The 19,718-nt window shown below is 39.3% G+C and overlaps 2 protein-coding genes across 5 annotated transcripts in view; both read left to right on the top strand.

Annotated features, from left to right (window-relative positions):
- Positions 1–13,950, top strand: part of SPART (spartin) — a 31,786-nt gene extending 17,836 nt beyond the window's left edge. For 2 of the 4 annotated variants that reach the window (XM_060770813.2, XM_060770814.2), the window contains 4 exons: positions 1,656–1,850; positions 4,211–4,369; positions 4,464–4,554; positions 12,715–13,950. In XM_060770813.2, the coding sequence (XP_060626796.2) occupies positions 1,656–1,850; positions 4,211–4,369; positions 4,464–4,554; positions 12,715–12,937 (668 nt within the window). In that variant the 3' untranslated portion in view covers positions 12,938–13,950. Of the gene's footprint in view, positions 1–1,655; positions 1,851–4,210; positions 4,370–4,463; positions 4,555–7,020; positions 7,228–12,714 lie in introns of those variants that run through there. The other 2 variants (XM_067466598.1, XM_060770816.2) reach the window with 2 other exon arrangements.
- Positions 13,951–17,193: 3,243 nt separating this feature from the next.
- The window catches only part of CCDC169 (coiled-coil domain containing 169), a 41,924-nt gene continuing 39,399 nt past the window's right edge, over positions 17,194–19,718 (top strand). The window contains exon 1 of the mRNA XM_060766938.2: positions 17,194–17,408. Within this exon, the coding sequence (XP_060622921.2) occupies positions 17,329–17,408 (80 nt within the window). The 5' untranslated portion in view covers positions 17,194–17,328. The remainder of the gene's footprint in view (positions 17,409–19,718) is intronic.

The raw sequence follows: 19,718 nt of genomic DNA, 5'->3' as shown, positions 1-19,718 counted from the left end.
CACATCTATAGCAGGCATCCTCAGAGGTGGTGAGGTCTGTTGGAAACTAGGCAAGTGAGATTTAGATATCTGTGGAATGTCCAGGGTGGGAGAAAAAAACTCTTGTCTGCTTGAGGCAAGTGTGAATGTTGCAATTAGCTACCTTCATTAGCATTTAATGGCCTTGCAGTTTCAAAACCTGGCTGGTTGCTGCCTGGTGGGATTCTTTGTTGGGAGGTGTTAGCTGGCCCTGATTGATTCTTGTCTGGAATTCCCCTGTTTTTACTATTGTGGACAAATTCAACAGAAAGGAGGAAACCATAAAAATGAACAAAATCTGCCTACCAGTATTTAAAAAAACTCAAAAATCAGGACTGTAAATAAAGAGCAATACTAAAAAAAAAGGGGGGGGGGGGAATTCCAGGCAAGAATCAACCAGAGCCAGCTAACACCTCCCAACAAAAGATTCCCCCAGGCAGCAACAAGCCAGGCTTTGAAGCTACAAGGCCATTAAATGCTAATCATACCATAATATCTCAAATTTCCATTCAGAATATAATTTCTAATTTTATTTTGATTTTACTTTAATTTTATTCAATTTTATTTATTTCCCTGGAGCAACCCTTAGGCGTTTATGTAGCACAGGATGAAAACCACTGTTTTAGGCCATTTAGTCCCCAGATGGTAGTGTACTCTCTATTTAACACTGTAGCATCAGTATCTTAGGGCATGAGAAATAGGATTTGTTCTTCTCAACCAGAACGTAAGCACATTTACATTTAAGAAGGTTAGAATAATGGTTTAATCAGAGTTGAACAGTCTTACTTTAAATTACAGTTTTATGTAAATATTCAAAAACATTTAGCCTACTGATGTCTCAATTAATGTAATTTTATTGGTATCTATTTATATTTTGAAATGTCCCAGTAGTTGCTGCACTTCCCACTCTCATCTTATACTCGAGTCAATATGTTTTCCCAGTTTCTGTGGTAAAAGCAGATGTCTTTTCTTATATTCCAACAGCATATACTCAAATATATGCAGTAGCAATGTCACATGTTGGAAATCAATCTGTTTTGTCATTAAACCCCGGATCTCCACTTTCTGCCCCAACTGGCTTATTCCTAATAATTGAAAAGACATTCCCCAAATGTCTAGGTCCCATGGCATTTGGGGCTTTGATACTCCTCAGACTCAGTCCAGAGTTATTATTGAATGAGAGACAGAAATAGCTAAGCAAGCTTCCATTGCTTATAGACTAGATTCCATTAGAGTAGGTATTGTAAGAAGGAAGGACAGGAAAGATCTTTTTGTTGTAAGTGTGGCAAGCTCTTCTTTTATTGGCTCTATATCAAGACAGGCAAATATTTCCTATCCTTGCAGTGTCCCTGCTGCCTTCCGAAATTGGGATTGTGCCTAGGCTGGATTATATGGGAGGTGCAAAAGTATGTCAGTTTGCTGCTCTTTGTTATTTTGGTATATTAAATTGGACTAAAGTAAACAGATCAAATTTTATCCATATTTCTTTCTTGAGCCTAGATGAAGAGGATAGTAGCCACCTTGAGTCGCCTTCGGTCTTGAGAAAGGCGGGATAGAAATATTGTAAATAATAAATAAATAAATAACTAAATAATAGTACTATTGTGCCAGTTGGTGTTGTCTTTGTTTTTCTATAGGAGCGTCCTGGGTGAGCTGGGGACTGGTCAAAGGAGCGGAGTATACCGGCAAAGCAATCCACAAAGGAGCTTCGAAACTAAGGGAACACATTCAGCCAGAGGAGAAGCCCGTGGAAGTTAGTCCAACTGTATCAAAGGGGCTCCATGTAGCAAAGCAAGCTACAGGGGGAGCTGTGAAAGTCAGCCAGTTCTTAGGTAAGATGTGAAAACTCGAATACTTTGTGACAACTCATGAGACTGTAATAGGGTCAATTTCTGCAATATTTATTTCTTTTTTTAAAGGGGCATGAACTTTGATTTTCTTTAACTACAAACAAAAGACCACTTTGGAAGGGAGATGGGGGTGCTCCACCATAGAGCTTAAAATGAACATGATATGTACTCTGTCATAAGGCCTAAATTAACCAGATATATGTGAGACCACAGACAGATCTTTTAGCCTCTATAGAATGAGGCTATTTGTGGTAATTCCCCCTGGGAGGCTCGATCTCTCAAGTCCCAGTAGCATGGTACAGTTCATACCAGATGCTTTCTAGCAAACATATATTATCCAGCAAATTTTAGGCCTTTTCAATCTTTTCTTTCATTAAGAGTGTTGTGGCAGTGTGTATGTAAGTCAGTGTTTCTCAACCTGGGGGTTGGGACCCCTACGGCGGTTGTGAGGGGATGTCAGAGGGGTCACCAAAGCTCATCAGAAAACACAATATGTTCTGTTGGTCATGGGGGTCCTGTGTGGGAAGTTTGTCCCTGTTCTATCATTGGTGGGATTCAGAATGCTTTTTGATTGTAAGTGAACTATAATTCCCAACAACTACAACTCCCAAATGTCAAGGTCTATTTTCCAAACATAAAATTAGTTTCTTTGCTACTTCATAACTGTAAACTCCACCAGTGTTCACATTTTGGGCATATTGAGTATTTGTGCCAAGTTTGGTTCAGATCCATCCTTGTTTGAGTCCACAGTGCTCTCTGGATGTAGGTGAACTACAACTCCAAAACTCAAAGTCAATGCCCACCAAACCCTTCCAGTATTTTCTGTTGGTCATTGGGGTTTTGTGTTCCAAGTTTGATTCAATTCCATTGTTGGTGGAGTTTGAAATGCTCTTTGATTGTAGGTTAACTATAAATCCCAGCAACTACAACTCCCAAATGACAAAATCAACCCCTCCCAACCCCACCAGTATTCAATTTGGGTGTATTAAGTATTTGTGCCTAATTTGCTCCAGTGAATGAAAAAACATCCTGCATATCAGATATTTACATTACAATTCATAACAGTAGCAAAATTACAGTTATGAAGTAGCAAAGAAAATAATATTATGTTTGGGGGTCACCACAACATGAGGAACTGTATTAATGGGTCGCGGCATTAGGAAGGTTGAGAACCACTGATGTAAATTGTCTTACTTTACCCTTGCATTAGGCCTGCGTGATACCTTAACATGTGATTTCCTTACTGGCATAAGGCCACCCACTCAGCTTCTGAGCTAAGCAGGATTTGAAGAAGCTTACATTTGCCTTAATCTTGCATACAGATGCCTGGAAGTTATACTCTTAAAATAATTGGACACTTAATTTTAATAAGGGCTTGAACTGTTAGTGGTCATTCAGTGAAGTCACTAGTCTCCAAACTGGAGATGCAACCAGCTGAATGTGGGGCCATTCCTTTTTATCTCTGAGCTCTGTTTTTTTGCCCTATTAAAACTGGAATGGGAAAAGGAAATTACCTTTTGGGGGGGTGGGAGGGGGAAGCTTTTGAGCATTGAGTGATAGGAACAACATCTGCTCTGTTTATAAGCACAAATAATCGCATCCTGTTTGAACAGCTTTAATTATCTAGATTGTGATAAGAACTTGGAGATATTTCTGCTAAAATATTGCAATCTTAACTACAATATCAAACCAACCTGATAATATTGCCAGGGAAAAATGAGCCATTAATTTAAAACATTGTACAAGCCTCAAATATAAAGGTGCCCATGCAGCCACGCCGGCAACACAACCAGGAGGTGTCTATGGACAATAGGCTCCTTGGCTTGGAAATAGAAAAAGTGCACCTCCCCATGGCCAGAGTTGAGCACCACTTCCAGAAGCCGGAGGTCAAAGGGGAACCTTTACCTTTGTTCTTTGTATTTGTGTGTCATTGTTATTTCACTGTATTAAAACCACTGAATGTTTGCTTATCTGTGTATGTTGTAATTCGCTCAGAGTCCCCTCGGGGAGATAGAATGGAATATAAATGAAGTGTTGTTGTTGTTATTATTACACAAAGCCGTAAAGGTGGTCCCAATGGTGATCGGCACACTGGGTGCAGTGCCTAAAGACCTTGGCCTGCACTTAAAAACAATCAGCACTGACAAAGTTACCATCTATCAGCTGCAAAAGGCCACTCTACTCGGATCTGCATGCATTATTCGCCGATACATCACACAGTCCTAGACACTTGTGAGCCAATACAAAAGCCAGCATAGTTATTTTGTTTGCTGTTTGAAATAATATAATATCATCTAGCAGGAGAAATAAAACATAAAAAGCAATAACTTTTTCTGTTTTAGTTGAAGGTGTGTGTTCTATAGCAAGTTGTGTTGGGAAAGAGTTAGCTCCTCATGTCAAGAAGCATGGAAGCAAACTGGTTCCAGAATCCCTGAAGAAAGACAAAGATGGAAAATCTACATTCGATGGAGCTCTAGTTGTAGCAGCAAGTGGAGTCCAAGGTAGTGTTAAAGACCTCTCCTATACTGTGTGATTGAACTTGCATTATATAATGTTCAAGACTTTCTTGTTCTAACAAGCTGCCAACTCTTGCAGGGTTTTCTACAATATGGCAAGGTTTAGAAAGCGCTGCAAAATGCATTGCTCAGAATGTTTCTAAAGAGACGGTACAGACTGTCAGGCATAAGTAAGTTAACTTTTTTTCCTCTAATGTGCTGTTAATTGTGATGGTACATGAATTCTAGGAAGTGTTGACCTTACCACCACACAAAACCTGTCATACACTTTTTGAAAAAGCCCACTTATTTTAGGTTGAGCCAGATAAGCCTACTTTTCTGCAATCCCTCTCTAAGCATATGTGTTCTTATAAATAACACAGAACTAGAAGTGACCTGAATTTAATGGAATACAATGTGCAGAAGGGAATGGTAGAATTCTGCCAGCATAACCCTATATGTTCTTAATCTTTAAACTTATTTTTTCTGTAACAGGTGCATTAAAAAAATGCTGCTACTATCATATAAATGTCAGGCAGGATGCAGTAGATTGTTTCTAACAGTGTACTTTAGTCTTATCTAAACAGTTTCCGACTGAATAAATATTTCCTTGTTGATATTAGCATAACCTGGTACAGCCTGGAAATACTGCAAAGCTGATTCAATTCAAATACTGAACCTTGATAGATTTCAATGCTAAGAATGTGATGTGCTGAGAAAAATCCTCCTCAATGCACATCTGTGCTTCACAGTTTTGTATTATTGTATGTGACTGCACGTACTTTAACTTTGGGGATTTAGTAGGAGCTAAGTCCTTGTTTTAAAATGTAGCTGTCTTCCAATAACTGAAAGTGTGAATAGCCTCTTTGTCATCTGTCCAACTGATAGTAGGCAATTTAAAGAGATGGCACCAAAACATTTAGTAATTCGGGAGAGAGTGTTTACTGAGTGGTCTTCATATGACAGTGATAGACTAGAAACTATTTAGGACTATCCATTTAAAGTAGGTAACATTAAATAATTGGCAACACTTAAGCACCATAATAAAACCAGGAAAATGTGCCATTGCTTGTAACCAACATGTAAGAGAAAAACAAAAGACTGGTGCTGAAATGACATGACAGGTAAAATTGGAACAGTTTACAAGATTATATAGTAAACAGTTGGAAATAGCATATTTGTCACATTTATTACTTTCATTTAGCAATAACCTTGCCGAATACTAGGAAGGCACATTGTGAGTGAACTTGGCACAAGAGTTAAAAAGTCTGGAGCCTGTCTTTGAAGCAACAGATAAAATGAAGTCTATTGTCGAAGGCTTTCATGGCTGGAATCACTGGGTTGCTGTGAGTTTTCCAGGCTGTATGGCCATGTCCCAGAAGAATTCGCTCCTGACGTTTGGATGGCCAATTGCAACATTCACATTTGCCTCAACATACAAGAGTTCTTTCTCCCACCCTGCACATTCCACAGATATATAAACCTCACTTGCCTAGTTTCCAACAGACCTCACAACCTCAGAGAATGTATTGTTGAAAGCTTTAATGGCTGGAATCACTGGGCTGTTGTGAGTTTACTGAGTTGTATGGCCATGTTCCAGAAGCATTCTCTCCTGACGTTTTGCCTGCATCTATGGCAGACAAGAGGGATCCTCTAACATGCAGCTGAGGACAAGTCTACATAGGGACCACCAAACGCAGTATTGCCCAAACACGAATCAAGGAACATGAAACATACTGCAGACTACTTCAATCAGAGAAGTCAGCTATAGCAGAGCACCTGATGAACCAACCTGGAAACAGCATATTATTTGAGAACACAGAAATGCTGGACCACTCTAACAACCACCATGTCAGACTACACAGAGAAGGCATTGAAGCATGTGAACAATTTCAACCATGAAAATGAACAAAATCTGGCTATCAATATTAAAAAAAACTCTAAAATCAGGACAATAAATAAAGAACAACACTCAAAAGTGGGGGGATTCCAGACAAGAAACAACCAGAGCCAGCTAATTACCTCCCAACAAAGGATTCCTTCAGTCAGGAAGCTGCCAGACCTTGAAATTGCTAGGCCATTAAACGCTAATCAAGGTGGTCAATTCACACCTACCTCACAGAGACAAAAGTTCTTTCTCCCAGCCTGGACATTCTACAGATGCATAATCCCCATTTTCCTAGTTTCCAACAGACTCACATCCTCTGAGCATGCCTGCCATAGATAGATGCAGATGAAATGTCAGCAGAGAATGCTTCTGGAACCTGGCCATACTGCCCAGAAAACTCACAGCAACCCAAAATGAAGTCTGTTTTTGAAAGGCTGTCTCTTTTCTGGGTCAAATCGGAGAGTTTTGAAACAAAGAAAAGGAGTTTACATGAGTGTGGGATCAGAATGGAGGATTTGGGGAAATACAATTGTGTCAGTTTGAAGGATGTTTGAAATAGCCTTTCTTCTCCAACTCTAAAGATGACTACTTATCCAGGCTTTGTTGGGCACTTTACCATAAGTCTACTAATTTAAAATCTACTTGATCTGTTCAATATCCTGCCAAGACCAAAGTATATCTCCACAAGTATTATTACTAGGAAGGCTGAAGATCCTTTTTTTGCTCTTTTGTATAATACAACTCACATTAATCTTTGTTCTTGTTTTAGATTTAGAAATTTGAGAACTCAAGATGAGTCTTCAGTGGTCACTATAAGTGAAAAGCAATAAGTAACTTGCAGCTCTCTATAACTAACAATTATTTCTACATCTTTGAGTATTCACCCCACCTCCTGTCTGTGTAATACCCTAAAAATGATATGCAGCTCTTAATGATTTTTTTTCAACAAGAGGAGTTCATCAAAAATCTTGTATACAAGAGGAGCATGTTAATGTTTTACTGTTGCCACCAGCAGTAGAGCAGTGACAAAGGAGGAAGAAGCTGTTGCCCTCTTGTTGCTCCTCCTGCCTTGCCCTCTAGCTGCCCCTTCCAGCCTTTGTGCCACTACTCTTGGCTGCCCTTTGATACTGTTCCCAGTACTCCAGGTTTGCTCTCCAACTAAGATGCCTAAGCACCTCAACGCCCTCAATAGATGAGTCTTCCGGCTAGGATTTGAGCAGGTGCTTCCTTTTTTTTAAGCCACTGCTGGCACAATGGGTTACACTCTTGTGCCAGCAGGACTGAAGACCGACTGGTCAGTGGTTCAAATCCAGGGAGAGCAGGTTGAGCTCCCTCTGTCAGCTCCAGCTCCCCATGCAGGGACATGACAGAAGCCTCCCACAAGGATGGTAAACATCAAACATTCGGGTGTCTGGCAATGTCTTTACAGACAGCCAGTTCTCTCACACCAGAAGTGACTTGAAGTTTCTCAAGTTGGTCCAACAAATAGGAAGACCGAAGGAGAAAGAGGGATGAGGGGGTAGATTTGGAGAGAGAGAAAAGAAAATCCACCCCAATAACCGAGTATTGCTGTTTAGGGCACTTTGGCATGGAACAAAACTAATATCAGTCCTCTTGCTGCTGGATTTCACAGATATAAATCCAATTGTTATTCTCAACTAGAGGTAGGGTCATTAAATCAATGGTAACCAGGTGACACTTACATAAATCTCATTGATTCATGTATTTACTCGACTTCAGGCTAACTACTATTTAGACCAAAGGTTCTACACAGACTTCATTTTCCTTGAATTGTTTGCTGAGTTTAGTTAATTGTCTGGCCTTGTGACACTCTGCTCACAGCTCTTCTTTGTTGAGGATTAAGGGTGCCCTGCTAATAATGTTAAATGTTATTTTAAGCATCCTGAATTATTGTGTAATGTGTAGAAAAATTATTAATCATTAATAACCAGAATCACATATTATTACTTATTATTAAGTTTCTTATTGCTCAAAAACTCCATAAACAGTTTCCAGTATTTCACAAAGTCTTCAGTTGGCTTACCATTTAAAAACCCACATTTGTTTATGCCTTTTGGCTAACTCAGCAAATTTAGTAATCCATTCTTCCATCATCAGCACTTCAGTCTGTTTGAAAAATGTTCTTGGTATTGTTTACCATATATTGAAATGTAACCCATAGTTATTACCCTTTTTTATCCATAATGTCCAGCAGAAATATTTCTAGTGACATTACAACTTTTATTAACATATAAATCTTAGATCACGTCCACCTACATATGGAAAAAGAACCTTCTTTCCCTTGGTGGTGCAGTTTGAATGAGTTAAACCATTGCGAACTGCCAGCTGAACTGCTGACCTGAAGGTTGGCAGTTTGAATCTGCGAGACAGGGTGAACTCCCATCTGTCAGCTTCAGCTTCCCATGTGAGGACATGAGATAAGCCCCCCACAGGATGGTAAACCATCTGGGCATCCCCTGGGCAATGTCCTTGCCGACAGCCAATTCTCTCATACCAGAAGCGACTTGCAGTTTCTGAAATCGCTTCTGATACAGAAAAAATCCCCTACAAATATTTGAAACATTTCTTACACATTTGGAGAGAGAGAAAAGAAAAAAAACTTATTTGGGATGAAGTACCATACTTGTATTGTCTTTTGCAGGTTTTCTTTTAAATTGGTATCCAAAGTAAAATATATTTCCCTCCATATATCAATTTGAATACAGGTTGAGTATCCTTTTTCCAAACGGCTTGGGATTAGAAATGTTTTGGATCATTGATGCCTGAAGATAATTTTATACACAATGTTTTTAATAATTTTGTGCATGAAACAAAGATTATATATATGGAACCATCAGAAAACAAAGGTATCACTATTTCAGCCACCTATGTGGTAAATGGATTTTATAAAATTTCAGATCTCAGAATTCTGGATAAAAGATGTTCAACCTGTATTATACCAAGAAATTAAGCTCCATGTTATTTTTTATAGGTTTACTTTCTAATTGTAACTTCATAAACTGTGTGTGTGTACTCACACACACAATATCATCTTTTCACAACTTAGAGTAAAATTCATTTTCTCCAGCCTTTAGAAATCACTCAACTTCAATTTTATTATAGTAAATTGCAAATAGTCTGTCTGGGATTGCTTGGAGCTTTTCCAGCTTTAATCATCTTAATTTCTTAACTAAGCTCATTGCTGTTACAGACTCAATCAAACTTTTTTTTGAAGTGCATTCATACATTTCAATTCTTGTTTTTGAATCCACTTATATTAAAAAAAAAACTTAAATAATCCAAACTTCTAACTTCTGGAGTACAGTACACAGTTCTGAAATGGGGTGAATACTCTGCTCTTACTTCTGACCCTATTTGAATCATTTCTCTTTATCATGTAATTATCATATTTATAACTTATTACATCTTGCTAAAACAATCAAAGCAGAAATATTTTGCCATCCAATTGATTTGATGTGATTTGTTATGTCTTAGCAGATAATATTGCCGTGGTGTCTAATGGGAATTTAAGGACTATTATCCAGCTTTCATCAGTTTTTATGCATGTTCTGAAATGGGATTTGTACTAGTGGATTGAATTGAAACTTACGCTACATCTGCACTTACTAATCTTTGTCCCAGAGCTGCTCTGGGTGTAGAACAGGAGAGTCCCTGGAGCCCTTTGGTGTCTAGACAGCTGGCTGGATCGAGGTCTCATTGGGGCCACTGTCATCATTTCACGGGCCAAAAGCCACTCACTGGCAGAGCCTTACTGAAGATGTCGCTTCTCATGAGTTCATAACAGGGCACTCAGTAGAACTGATGTCACCAATAAGGTTTTGCTGAGGAACTGCTTCTAGGCAGCAACACACCGGTAGGTCTATTTAATGTGTAGATTGGACTGAATCTGGCCCAATCCAACTGTCTACACCTCAAAAGTATTGGGATAATCCCGAAGCCTCTTAGCAGTTCTCTTTGTGCTCAATTAACGGCTGGAAACAGCATTTCTGCAAAACCAGCTGTATGTCATATGGAGTCGCTAGAGTTGCAACGTGAGTTCATTTTATTTGGCCAATGTAGACATGGCCTTAGTCATACTTAGAAATTACTCATTGAAATAAGTGGAGGATAAGTCAGTCATCATTAGCTTAAAAACTATGCAACTAAAACCTGACCATGGCTGGATTTAACCCACTGGATTGAAGAGCTGGGTTCTAATGACAACAAATGTTCTTTGTGTCTGCAAGTTTTCAATAATTTAGTATCAAACAGCAGAGCTGGAAAATTGGCAGAGGATTGTAATACTCCATATAATTATATAGCTCATATTCATCATAGTTCATCTTCCTTAGTTTAATTAGGAAACGGAAAATGGTAACTTTTGAAAATATTTGTTTATTCTTTGCTATAATTTTTTCAGTCTAGTTTATCTCAAAATTACACATGAATAAACCTTACTGCTGAGCTGCTGAACTTGCTGACTGAAAGGTTGGCGGTTTGAATCCAAGGAGCAGGGTGAGCTCCAGCTGTTAGGCCCAGCTTCTGCCAACCTAGCAGTTCGAAAACATGCAAATGTGAGTAGCTCAATAGGTACTGCTTCAGCAGGAAGGTAATGGCACTCCATGCAGTCATGCTGGCCACATGATCTTGGAGGTGTCGACGGACAACGCCAGCTCTTCGGTCTAGAAATGGAGTTGAGCACCACCCTTCCAAAGTCAGACATGACTAGACTTAACGTCAAGGGAAATCTTTACTTTACCATTACTTTACCTAGATGGAATTTAAGAGAGTCAGTGTGGTGTAGTGGTTTGAGCCCTGGACTGTGACTTTGGAGACTGGATTCAAAGTGCCTCTTAATCAAGGAAATCCATTGGGTAAACCTTGGACAAGTTACATCCTCTTGGTCTCAGAGGAGAGCACACACACACACATATGCACACTCCGAACAAAGTCTTGGCAAGGAAACCCTGTGATAGATTGGCTTAGAGTGGCCATAAGTCAGAAACAACTTTGAAACATATAACAATGAACATGTACTCTCTCTGACCTTCCATGATAAATCTTGACAGCTAAACATGGTCTTCTAATATATCACCCCTGGCGTAGGCTTTAGATATTAGTTCTCTTAAATTGTGGGAGCAGGTGAGCTATCCTTTATCCAGGTTGAGCATCCTTTATACAGAATTCTGAAATATTCCAAAACCTGAAGTTGTCTACATGGGGGACTGAGATAGTGAAACCTCTGCTTTAAGATGTTCCATGTAAACAAACTGAACATCTTAAAGCAGAGGTGTCATTATCTCAGTCTCCCATGTAGACAAACTGTTTCCTGTAAATAAACAGTGGTGCAGTGGGTTAAACCCTGGTGCTGGCGGGAGAGTGGGCTGAGCTCCCTCTGTCAGCTGCAGCTCCCCATGCAGGGACATGAGAGAAGCCTCCCACAAGGATGGTAAAACATCAGACATCCGGGCATCCCTTGGGCAACGTCCTTGTAGATGGCCAATTACCTCACACCAGAAGTGACTTGCAGTTTCTCAAGTCACTCCTGACACGAAAAAATGTAAACAAACTTAGTTTCATGCTCAGAATTATTTAAAATGTGTACAAATACCTGAAGGTTATGTGAGTAAGTTGGGTTATATTTCCAGGATTATATCGTTATGTACATATATGCAAGTGCAGACATTCCAAAATCTGGGGGGGGGGGGGGAATCCCAAATTCTTCTGATCCTAAACATTTCAAATAAAGGATCCCCAACCAGTATAGGGAACAGAATAGCAGTAGTTTAGTTAAGAAGTAAGTAATGTCAGATCAAAATGAACTCTATCCAGTCAGTTGTACATATAAACTTAAGCATGCACAATTAACTTTTACACTATGTAAAATAAGTTCCCTCAACTTGTTTGTCATGGCAAGATAGTGTTTTATAATAAAGTTCATTAACTAATTGAAGGAATCCTAATTTTTTCAGTAGTACTTTAAAAATAGTAATCCATTACACATAAATTATTGGGCATGAGACTTGTAAATTCACACTTTTCACAAGGTGTACGTGCATAATATAAGAATGATTTAGCCCTAAGACTTTCAGCAAAAAAAAATCTCACATCCTACTTAACTTCAGAAATCTGGAGGGATCAAAGCTTTTGATCTAGCTGCCATCTGTGAGCACTGCTTTTGAGAGCTGTAACGAAAAAGACTGGGTAAAAACTCATTCTCCAACACAAAGCGGATTCTTTAAATCTGAAATAGATTAACAGCCAACTAACATTAAGATTGTACTTTCTTTTCTGGGCTTCTTTTACTTTGGAAAGATTTCATTCCATGTACTCTTTGATTTCAGGTTGATTTCAAATGAATCTTGAGTGGCCTTTTGGGGACTGGGGTATTCATATAATAACATCCCTTTGTTGTACAGAAACGTTTGGAATTTGTATTAATACTTTCCTTATTTGCATGTAGGTATGGAGATGATGCTGGCCACGCCACACACGACGCAGTGAGTTCTGCCATCAACGTTGGTGTGACAGCTTTTAATATTGACCATCTTGGTATCAAAGCAGTGGTGAAGAAAACTGCAAAAGAAACAGGCCATGCTGTGTTGGATGAATATAACATTAAAGAAAAAGAGGAATACAAAGCGATAGAGAAAAAAGAGAAAAAAGGAGATAAAAAAGATGACTGACATTGAAAACACTGTGAATGAGCTGCCCAAAGCCTTAATGTATGGTGTAACTTTAAAAAAATTGAACAGATAGATGTCTTATTTTTCTAACTGCAAGCTTCCTGCACTTAATTTATCACGCTTGACACTTACTTACCTTCTTCTGAAATTGATGGTTTAATGGGTGGATTGATGTATCCACAACTCCAGTATTGCTGTTAAGACCTAGATAATAGAAGTGACTTTGAGATAGTGTTAAATTTGCACAAGAAAGATTTGTGATTTATTTTATTTGAAACAGAAGTGGAATGAGTTTGGCTTCTTCTGTCCTGGGACTATTTTTATAACACTATTTCTAGCCTAATCATTTGATTATTTTCTGAAATGGAACTAATATATTTTCACTAAGTTGTACACAAAAAATAAGCAATTACATTTTTCCTGTAAATTGCTTACAAACAAACCAAAGATTGAAATGCCACTGTTTCTCAAGTGGAAACACAGTATAGTCAATGAAACTTTGTGAAGTCCTGGATTTTACTGGAAATGGTGAAAATCTTGCTTAGGTGTGGGTTAATTTCACTGTTCATCTTGTTTTTTCAGCCAGTCTGTGGGCACAGATATTTTCTTGAAGGTTAATACTCCATCAGCAAAAATATTGAGCTCTGTATAAAAGCTTTAGTTGTGCTTCGTATTTGGCCCAAGTCACTCTTGTAATGGTCATTGGAAATTATATAGTATTCAGGAGTGAATCTTGTTGCCTTCTGGTGGAATGTGGTGCATTTCATGCGTTAAGTATTAAACTTTGTACCTCTTCAGAATGCAAGATAAAGGTTCAGCTGCTACAGAAGTGGAAATTTTTCACTATGTATTTGCATCAGATTTTGACTTCAGACTTATGGTGAGGTTTCACAGATGTATCAGATTTGTAGTGTTCTTCCAACTTACAACAAATAATACATTCATTATTTAAGGAGTTAACCACTTTGAAAGCCTGATGGATTTAAAACTTTAAATAAACTTTAAGAAGCATATTTTGGCTACATGCAATTTCATTTGAATTGAGTGGGGATGTAAAGACACCCTGAAGAATTTGGCATTTTATTTTCTACATGTGAAGTTAAATATCTGTGTTACTAAAGACTGTCTTTTCCAATATGTACTATTATCACAAAATATTTTTTATAGTTGGCTGTATTTCTGACAGCTTGCCAGGTTATATTATGGCTCTTTCCAACTATAGAAACCGGTGTGTAAAAAATCTGGAGTAGAATATAGCTGTGTAATAAGAGATTTTTAAATCCAGTGGTGGGACAGCAGGAAGTCAATCCTCTCCAAGAAGAACCATGCAGAGATAAGAAGTTGAGGCTGAATCAGTTTTTTGTTTGTTTATTTATTTATTGCACTTTTATACCACTTTTCTCATCCCTGGGGAGACTCAAAGCAGTGCACAACAAATGACTGGCAAAAATTCAATGCCTCACATATAAAAACAGTACATCACATATCTAAACAATAACATAAAACTATAAATTAAACCATTAAAATTATAAAAACTTCAAACATAGACCTAAAACATATTAGACATTGTAGATATTGCACGGATCCCAAGGGTGTTATTTATCTGCTTTGATATTATTACTCTCCAGATGCTTGTGTACATAACCAAATTTTACATTGTTTCTTAAACACCAGGAGGGAGGGGGTCAATCTAATCTCACTGAGGAGGGATTTCCACAGCCAAGGGGTCACCACCAAGAAGGCCCTGTCTCTCATCCCCGCCAATCGCACCTGTGACAGCAGCGGAACCAAGAGGAGGACCTCCCCAGCCGAACTTAGTGTTCTAATTGACTTGAAAAGATAGTAGCATTCAGATATCTTTGGGGAATGCACAGGGCCAAACAAGGATGGAAATAATAATACCTTTGACTGCTCCTCACAGAATGCTGTTTTTATACACAATTTGTGACACAAATTGGAATAACGGTGAAATCGTACCAAAATCTAAGTGTGCCCATGACCTGATGGCTCACATTATCCTACTCATCTTGCTAGATAAATTATGGCATCTGTTTTTAGGCTATTACCACTTCAAAGCAGTAATGAACCTATAAAGATTGTGTGTTCTCCCAAGGAGCATAAGTTTTGGCAACAGAGGAATGAATAAAGCACAGTTTCTGATAACTAACTGTCTTACCAGATGGACCATACGAGCAGCTGCAAACATGGCACACACCAGGGATGTTTCTAATGACTGAGGAACAGCAGGTGGGTTATAAGGTACATTGTCTACTCTGTCAGCATATGCCATGTATGCAACCCAAAATGCACTGTTACTCTGGAAGTGTATGGTTTATAATGCAGTTATGTGATTCTAAGGCATATCCTCAGAAGGCAGGCAGTATGGTCTACCATTAGAAGACCAAGTTGCTTACAATGTTGACTATATTTCCAAACTGGGTGAGATGTGGGATTTTCTTCCCTACCATTATAAACCTGGCAGAATGTCTGCTAATTAAACTGCTAATGTATTTTGGTGCCATTTGACAAGAATGTACCATACAAAAATTCACCCATGTTACTTTTGGAGTAAGAAGGGCAGTATATGGTGCATCAGCTGTGAGAAATTTTCTTGCAAGGATCTCTGTTGCACTGAAGTGTGACACACTCTACTTGTTTTTAAGAGTGGTAGGTATAAAGAATGACCCTTATATGAGTGATGCTTATCTCAGCAAGTATTTTGTTATTGCAGTAGAAAATTGCCTCATGCTACTATTGATGCTAGCCCTTTCAGTAAGTACTTACAGTAGTTTTAATTCAGGTTTTTGTTCTTTTCACATTAGTTTGGGGGGGGGGGGTCTGTTTCTGTTTTATTGACTATTCTGAAGCCTTTGACTGTGTGGATCATAATAAATTGTGGTAAGTTCTTGGTGGATCATAATAAATTGTGGCAAGTTCTGTCTCCTGAGGAATCTGTATAATGACCAAGTAGCAACAGTGAGAAGAGACCACAAAACAACAGACTGGTTCAAGATTGGGAAAGGAGTATGGCAGGACTGTATACTCTCAATCTACCTATTGAACTTGTACGCAGAACACATCATGCAAGGAGCAGGGCTTGAATGCAAGGCTGGAGTTAAAATTGTTGGAAGAAACATTAACAACCTTAGATATGCAGATGATACCATTTTGGTGGTTGAAAGCAAGGGGGAGCTGAGAAGCCTTATCACCAAGGTGAAAGAAGAAAGTGCAAAAGCTGGGTTGCAGTTAAACATCCAAAAACCAAAATTATGGCAACAAACTGATTGATAACTAGCAAATAGTTGGTTCAGTACTTACTTACATACTTACTTACTTAGGCGATCCCTCGTAGTCCAAAGATGATGGTCCTCCAAGTTTGGTGTCCTGGGGGTGGGTTTTACCGTATACTTTATTTTTTACTTAGGCGATCCCTCATTGGACAAGTAGGATAGTCTTCCAGGATCAGTATTCTTGTGGATCCGTAGGTGGCTGTGGAGCCCTATTCTTGACCTGCATCTTCTCCCACACTGAGGGCATTGGTTTCCAGGTGGGAGGTGGTCTCGGTCGGGATTGGCTTGACGCGCCCTCTTCTTGGCATGTTTCTCTCTTTCATCCTCCATTCGTGCCTCTTCAAATTCTACATCAAAAAACATCAAAACATCAAAAAACTAAAATTATGGCAACCAGACTGATTGATAACTAGCAAATAGTTGGTTCAGTACAGATCAGTTCAGTAATGTGTTTTTGCACATTATTAAAAACATAATAAAGAATGTATGAGATGTATTGGAAATGTGTGTTTTTGGTTTTTTTTGGGGGGGGGGGTTGTTTTTTTTGCTTTGGCTTCGGCCCCATATGCCAAATATCTCATTATTTATATATATGCAAATACAAATACTCCAAAATATGGGAAGGAAAATAAACAGAAATTTTCATAAGAGTGAAAGCATGAGTTTTGCCATGAAAATAACCAACTGGTTGTCACCACCTGGAAATAAGATGAGATGAGCTCTAGCTAACACAGTTTGAGCACCCCTTCGTTTTGTTGATTTTATTTTATTGCCTTTGCTTGGCTAAAAGTTGTATTTTTAGAAAATTTGGGAAGCAAAATTAAATAAATTCTACACTGTATATAGTATACATTCAGATCAGGTTACCTGGGAGCATCGTAGCAGAAGAGCGCCACCTGCTGGCCCTTGTGACGTGTGCACCTATGTGACGTCAGGGCTCCGTTTCCCTGGGCAAGACTGGCTAGAGAAAAGCAGGAGCCGGCGTTCGAAAGAATCCTGTCACGTGACACTCGCGGGCTCCGCGCCTCCTTCCTATTGATCCCTTTCCTTCTCTGTCTCTCTCTCTCTCTCTCTCCAAGGCGATTAGGACGCGGAGCGACTATGGGCGAAGAGGCAAGGTGCAGCCAGGTGCTGGGAGATGATGTCCTCATGCAAGAGCTGGGGCAAGAGAGGCAGATGAAGTGAGTCCCCACCTTTTTTTAAAGACACAAATGCATTCAATCACAGAATCGTAGTTCCCAGCCCAGTCCAGGAAAACATAATCCAAGCACTCCCAACAGATGGTCATCCAGCCCATATCAACGTTGTCAAATTGACGCAGCTGTCAAATTCATGCTGTCATAGAATCATTTAGTTGGAGGAGACCATCCAGTCCAACCCCATTCTGCAAAGAAGCAGGAAAATCGCATTCAAAGCACCCCTGACAGATGGCTATCCAGCCTCTGCTTAAAAGCCTCCAAAGAAGGAGCCTCCACCACACCTTGTTCCACTGCTGAACAGCTCTCATAGTTAGGAAGTTCTTCCTAATGTTCAGGTGGAATCTCCTTTCCTGTAGTTTGAAGCCATTGTTTCGTGTCCAGGGCAGCAAAAAACAAGCTTGCTCCCTCCTCCCTATGACTTCTCTTCACATCTTGATACATGGCCCTCATCATGTCTCGTCTCATCCTTCTCTTCTGCAGGCTGAACATGCCCAGCCGCTCCTCATAAGGCTTGTTCTCCACACCCTTGATCATTTTGGTTGCCGTCCTCTGGACACATTCCATCTTGTCAACATCTCCCTTCAATTGCGGTGTCCAGAATTGGATATATTATTCCAGGTTTGGTCTGACCAAGACAGAATAGAGGGGTAGCATGACTTCCCTGGATCTAGACACTAGACTCCTATTGATACAGCCAAATTCCCATTGGCTTTTTTAGCCGCTGCATCACATTGTTGGCTCATGTTTAACTTGTTGTCCACGAGGACTCCAAGATCGTTTTCACATGTACTGTTGTCAAATTATTACTACAAAGAATAACCATGTGATTTTTATTATTATAGGCCATCTTAATAATTTTGTGATTCAAAGGCATTGAAGTATTATCTCAGTCAATATTGTGTGTGCGTGAATGTGAACAGACACATTGGTCACATTGAATTTCATTGGTTTTTCTAAGGCAAGAAGTACTCAAGAGTTGGTTTTACCAGTTCCTTCCTCTATAACAGTAGTTTCCAACCTTTTTTTGACCAGGGACCACTTTGATCAGGGACCACTCTCCAACATGAGTACCAAAAGGGTTATGAATCTGTTTTTGGTCAACTTTAGAATTTGTTTAGCTTTATTTGGGGTGCTGATTCAGAGAATTGCATTGGATAGACCACATCAGGTCTAGTTTCTGATACAGAACATATGCCATCCAGTAGTTACCATCTGCTTGCCCACAGAAAACCATACTTAGTAATCTAGAGCTGATGTGGTAGTAGTAAACTTTTGTGGGTAGTCAGCCTCTCCCCTCCTGACATCCCGTTGCCTCGGCACTATAAGATGCTTTCATGAGACCAGTCACTCTTGTTGCCATGTGGTGTCGTAATGGTGAGGCTGTGAACCATATTTTTGTTCTTGGGGACCACTGATGGTCCATGGACCACAGGTTGGGAACCACTGCTCTAAAATACAGCCTACAGCAGCTGGCATTCATGGGCATTTTCCCATCTTACTACTAACCAGAGTTGACCCTTCTTAGCTTCCAAGATCATATGGGATCTGGTCCATTTGTATTTAGGTCTTCAGTAAACCTTACAACAGCACCATAGGACAAAATGCAATAGTGAGCGATATCCAAGTCACAATATCATCAATAACCCTGCTCTGGACTTGCCGACCCAGAACCATGGCTTCCTTGATTGAATCCTTCCACCTGTAATGTGGTCTTCCTTTTTCCTACTACTGTCTATCTTACCATACTTTATTGTCTTTTCTAGTGAGTCATGTCTTCTCATGATATGGCCAAAGACAAGTTGTGTCTTCTTGTCTTCTAGGACCCATTTATTTTTCTTTAGCAGTCCTTAGTATCCAATCTGTAGCCCATTGCCTTGTTTTCCATATTTGTTGACAGATGTTAGAACTAGAGTAGGTTCTGATTCTGTAGACTGAAGCAGCTCTATTGATATGCCATATGTTTCTGGTGATTTATTTCCTACAAATGCCTTCCACTTGTCTGTCTAAAATTGGAGGTTTATCTCCACATGGTCCTTCCTCGAATAGTTTCATCTCTTTCATATAGTTCTTCTTACACACATTATTTCCTTTTTATATATATCTTCTTGGCCATGTAATATATTCCCTGGCTGGTCATAGAGCATCTCCACTCTTGGTGTCAATTTCCATTCCCTGGATCTTGTGAAAAAGGTCTTTTGTTCTTCCTTTTTTGTTGTTATATTTCAATGCGTTCATTACACTGGTCAGTACACATTTTGGTGCTCAAATGTTAGTCTCTGGGTATATTTGACC

This window comes from Anolis sagrei, chromosome 3 (genome assembly GCF_037176765.1).
Source record: "Anolis sagrei isolate rAnoSag1 chromosome 3, rAnoSag1.mat, whole genome shotgun sequence".
Taxonomy (NCBI): Eukaryota; Metazoa; Chordata; class Lepidosauria; order Squamata; family Dactyloidae; genus Anolis; species Anolis sagrei.
This window is presented reverse-complemented; position numbering and strand designations above follow the sequence as displayed.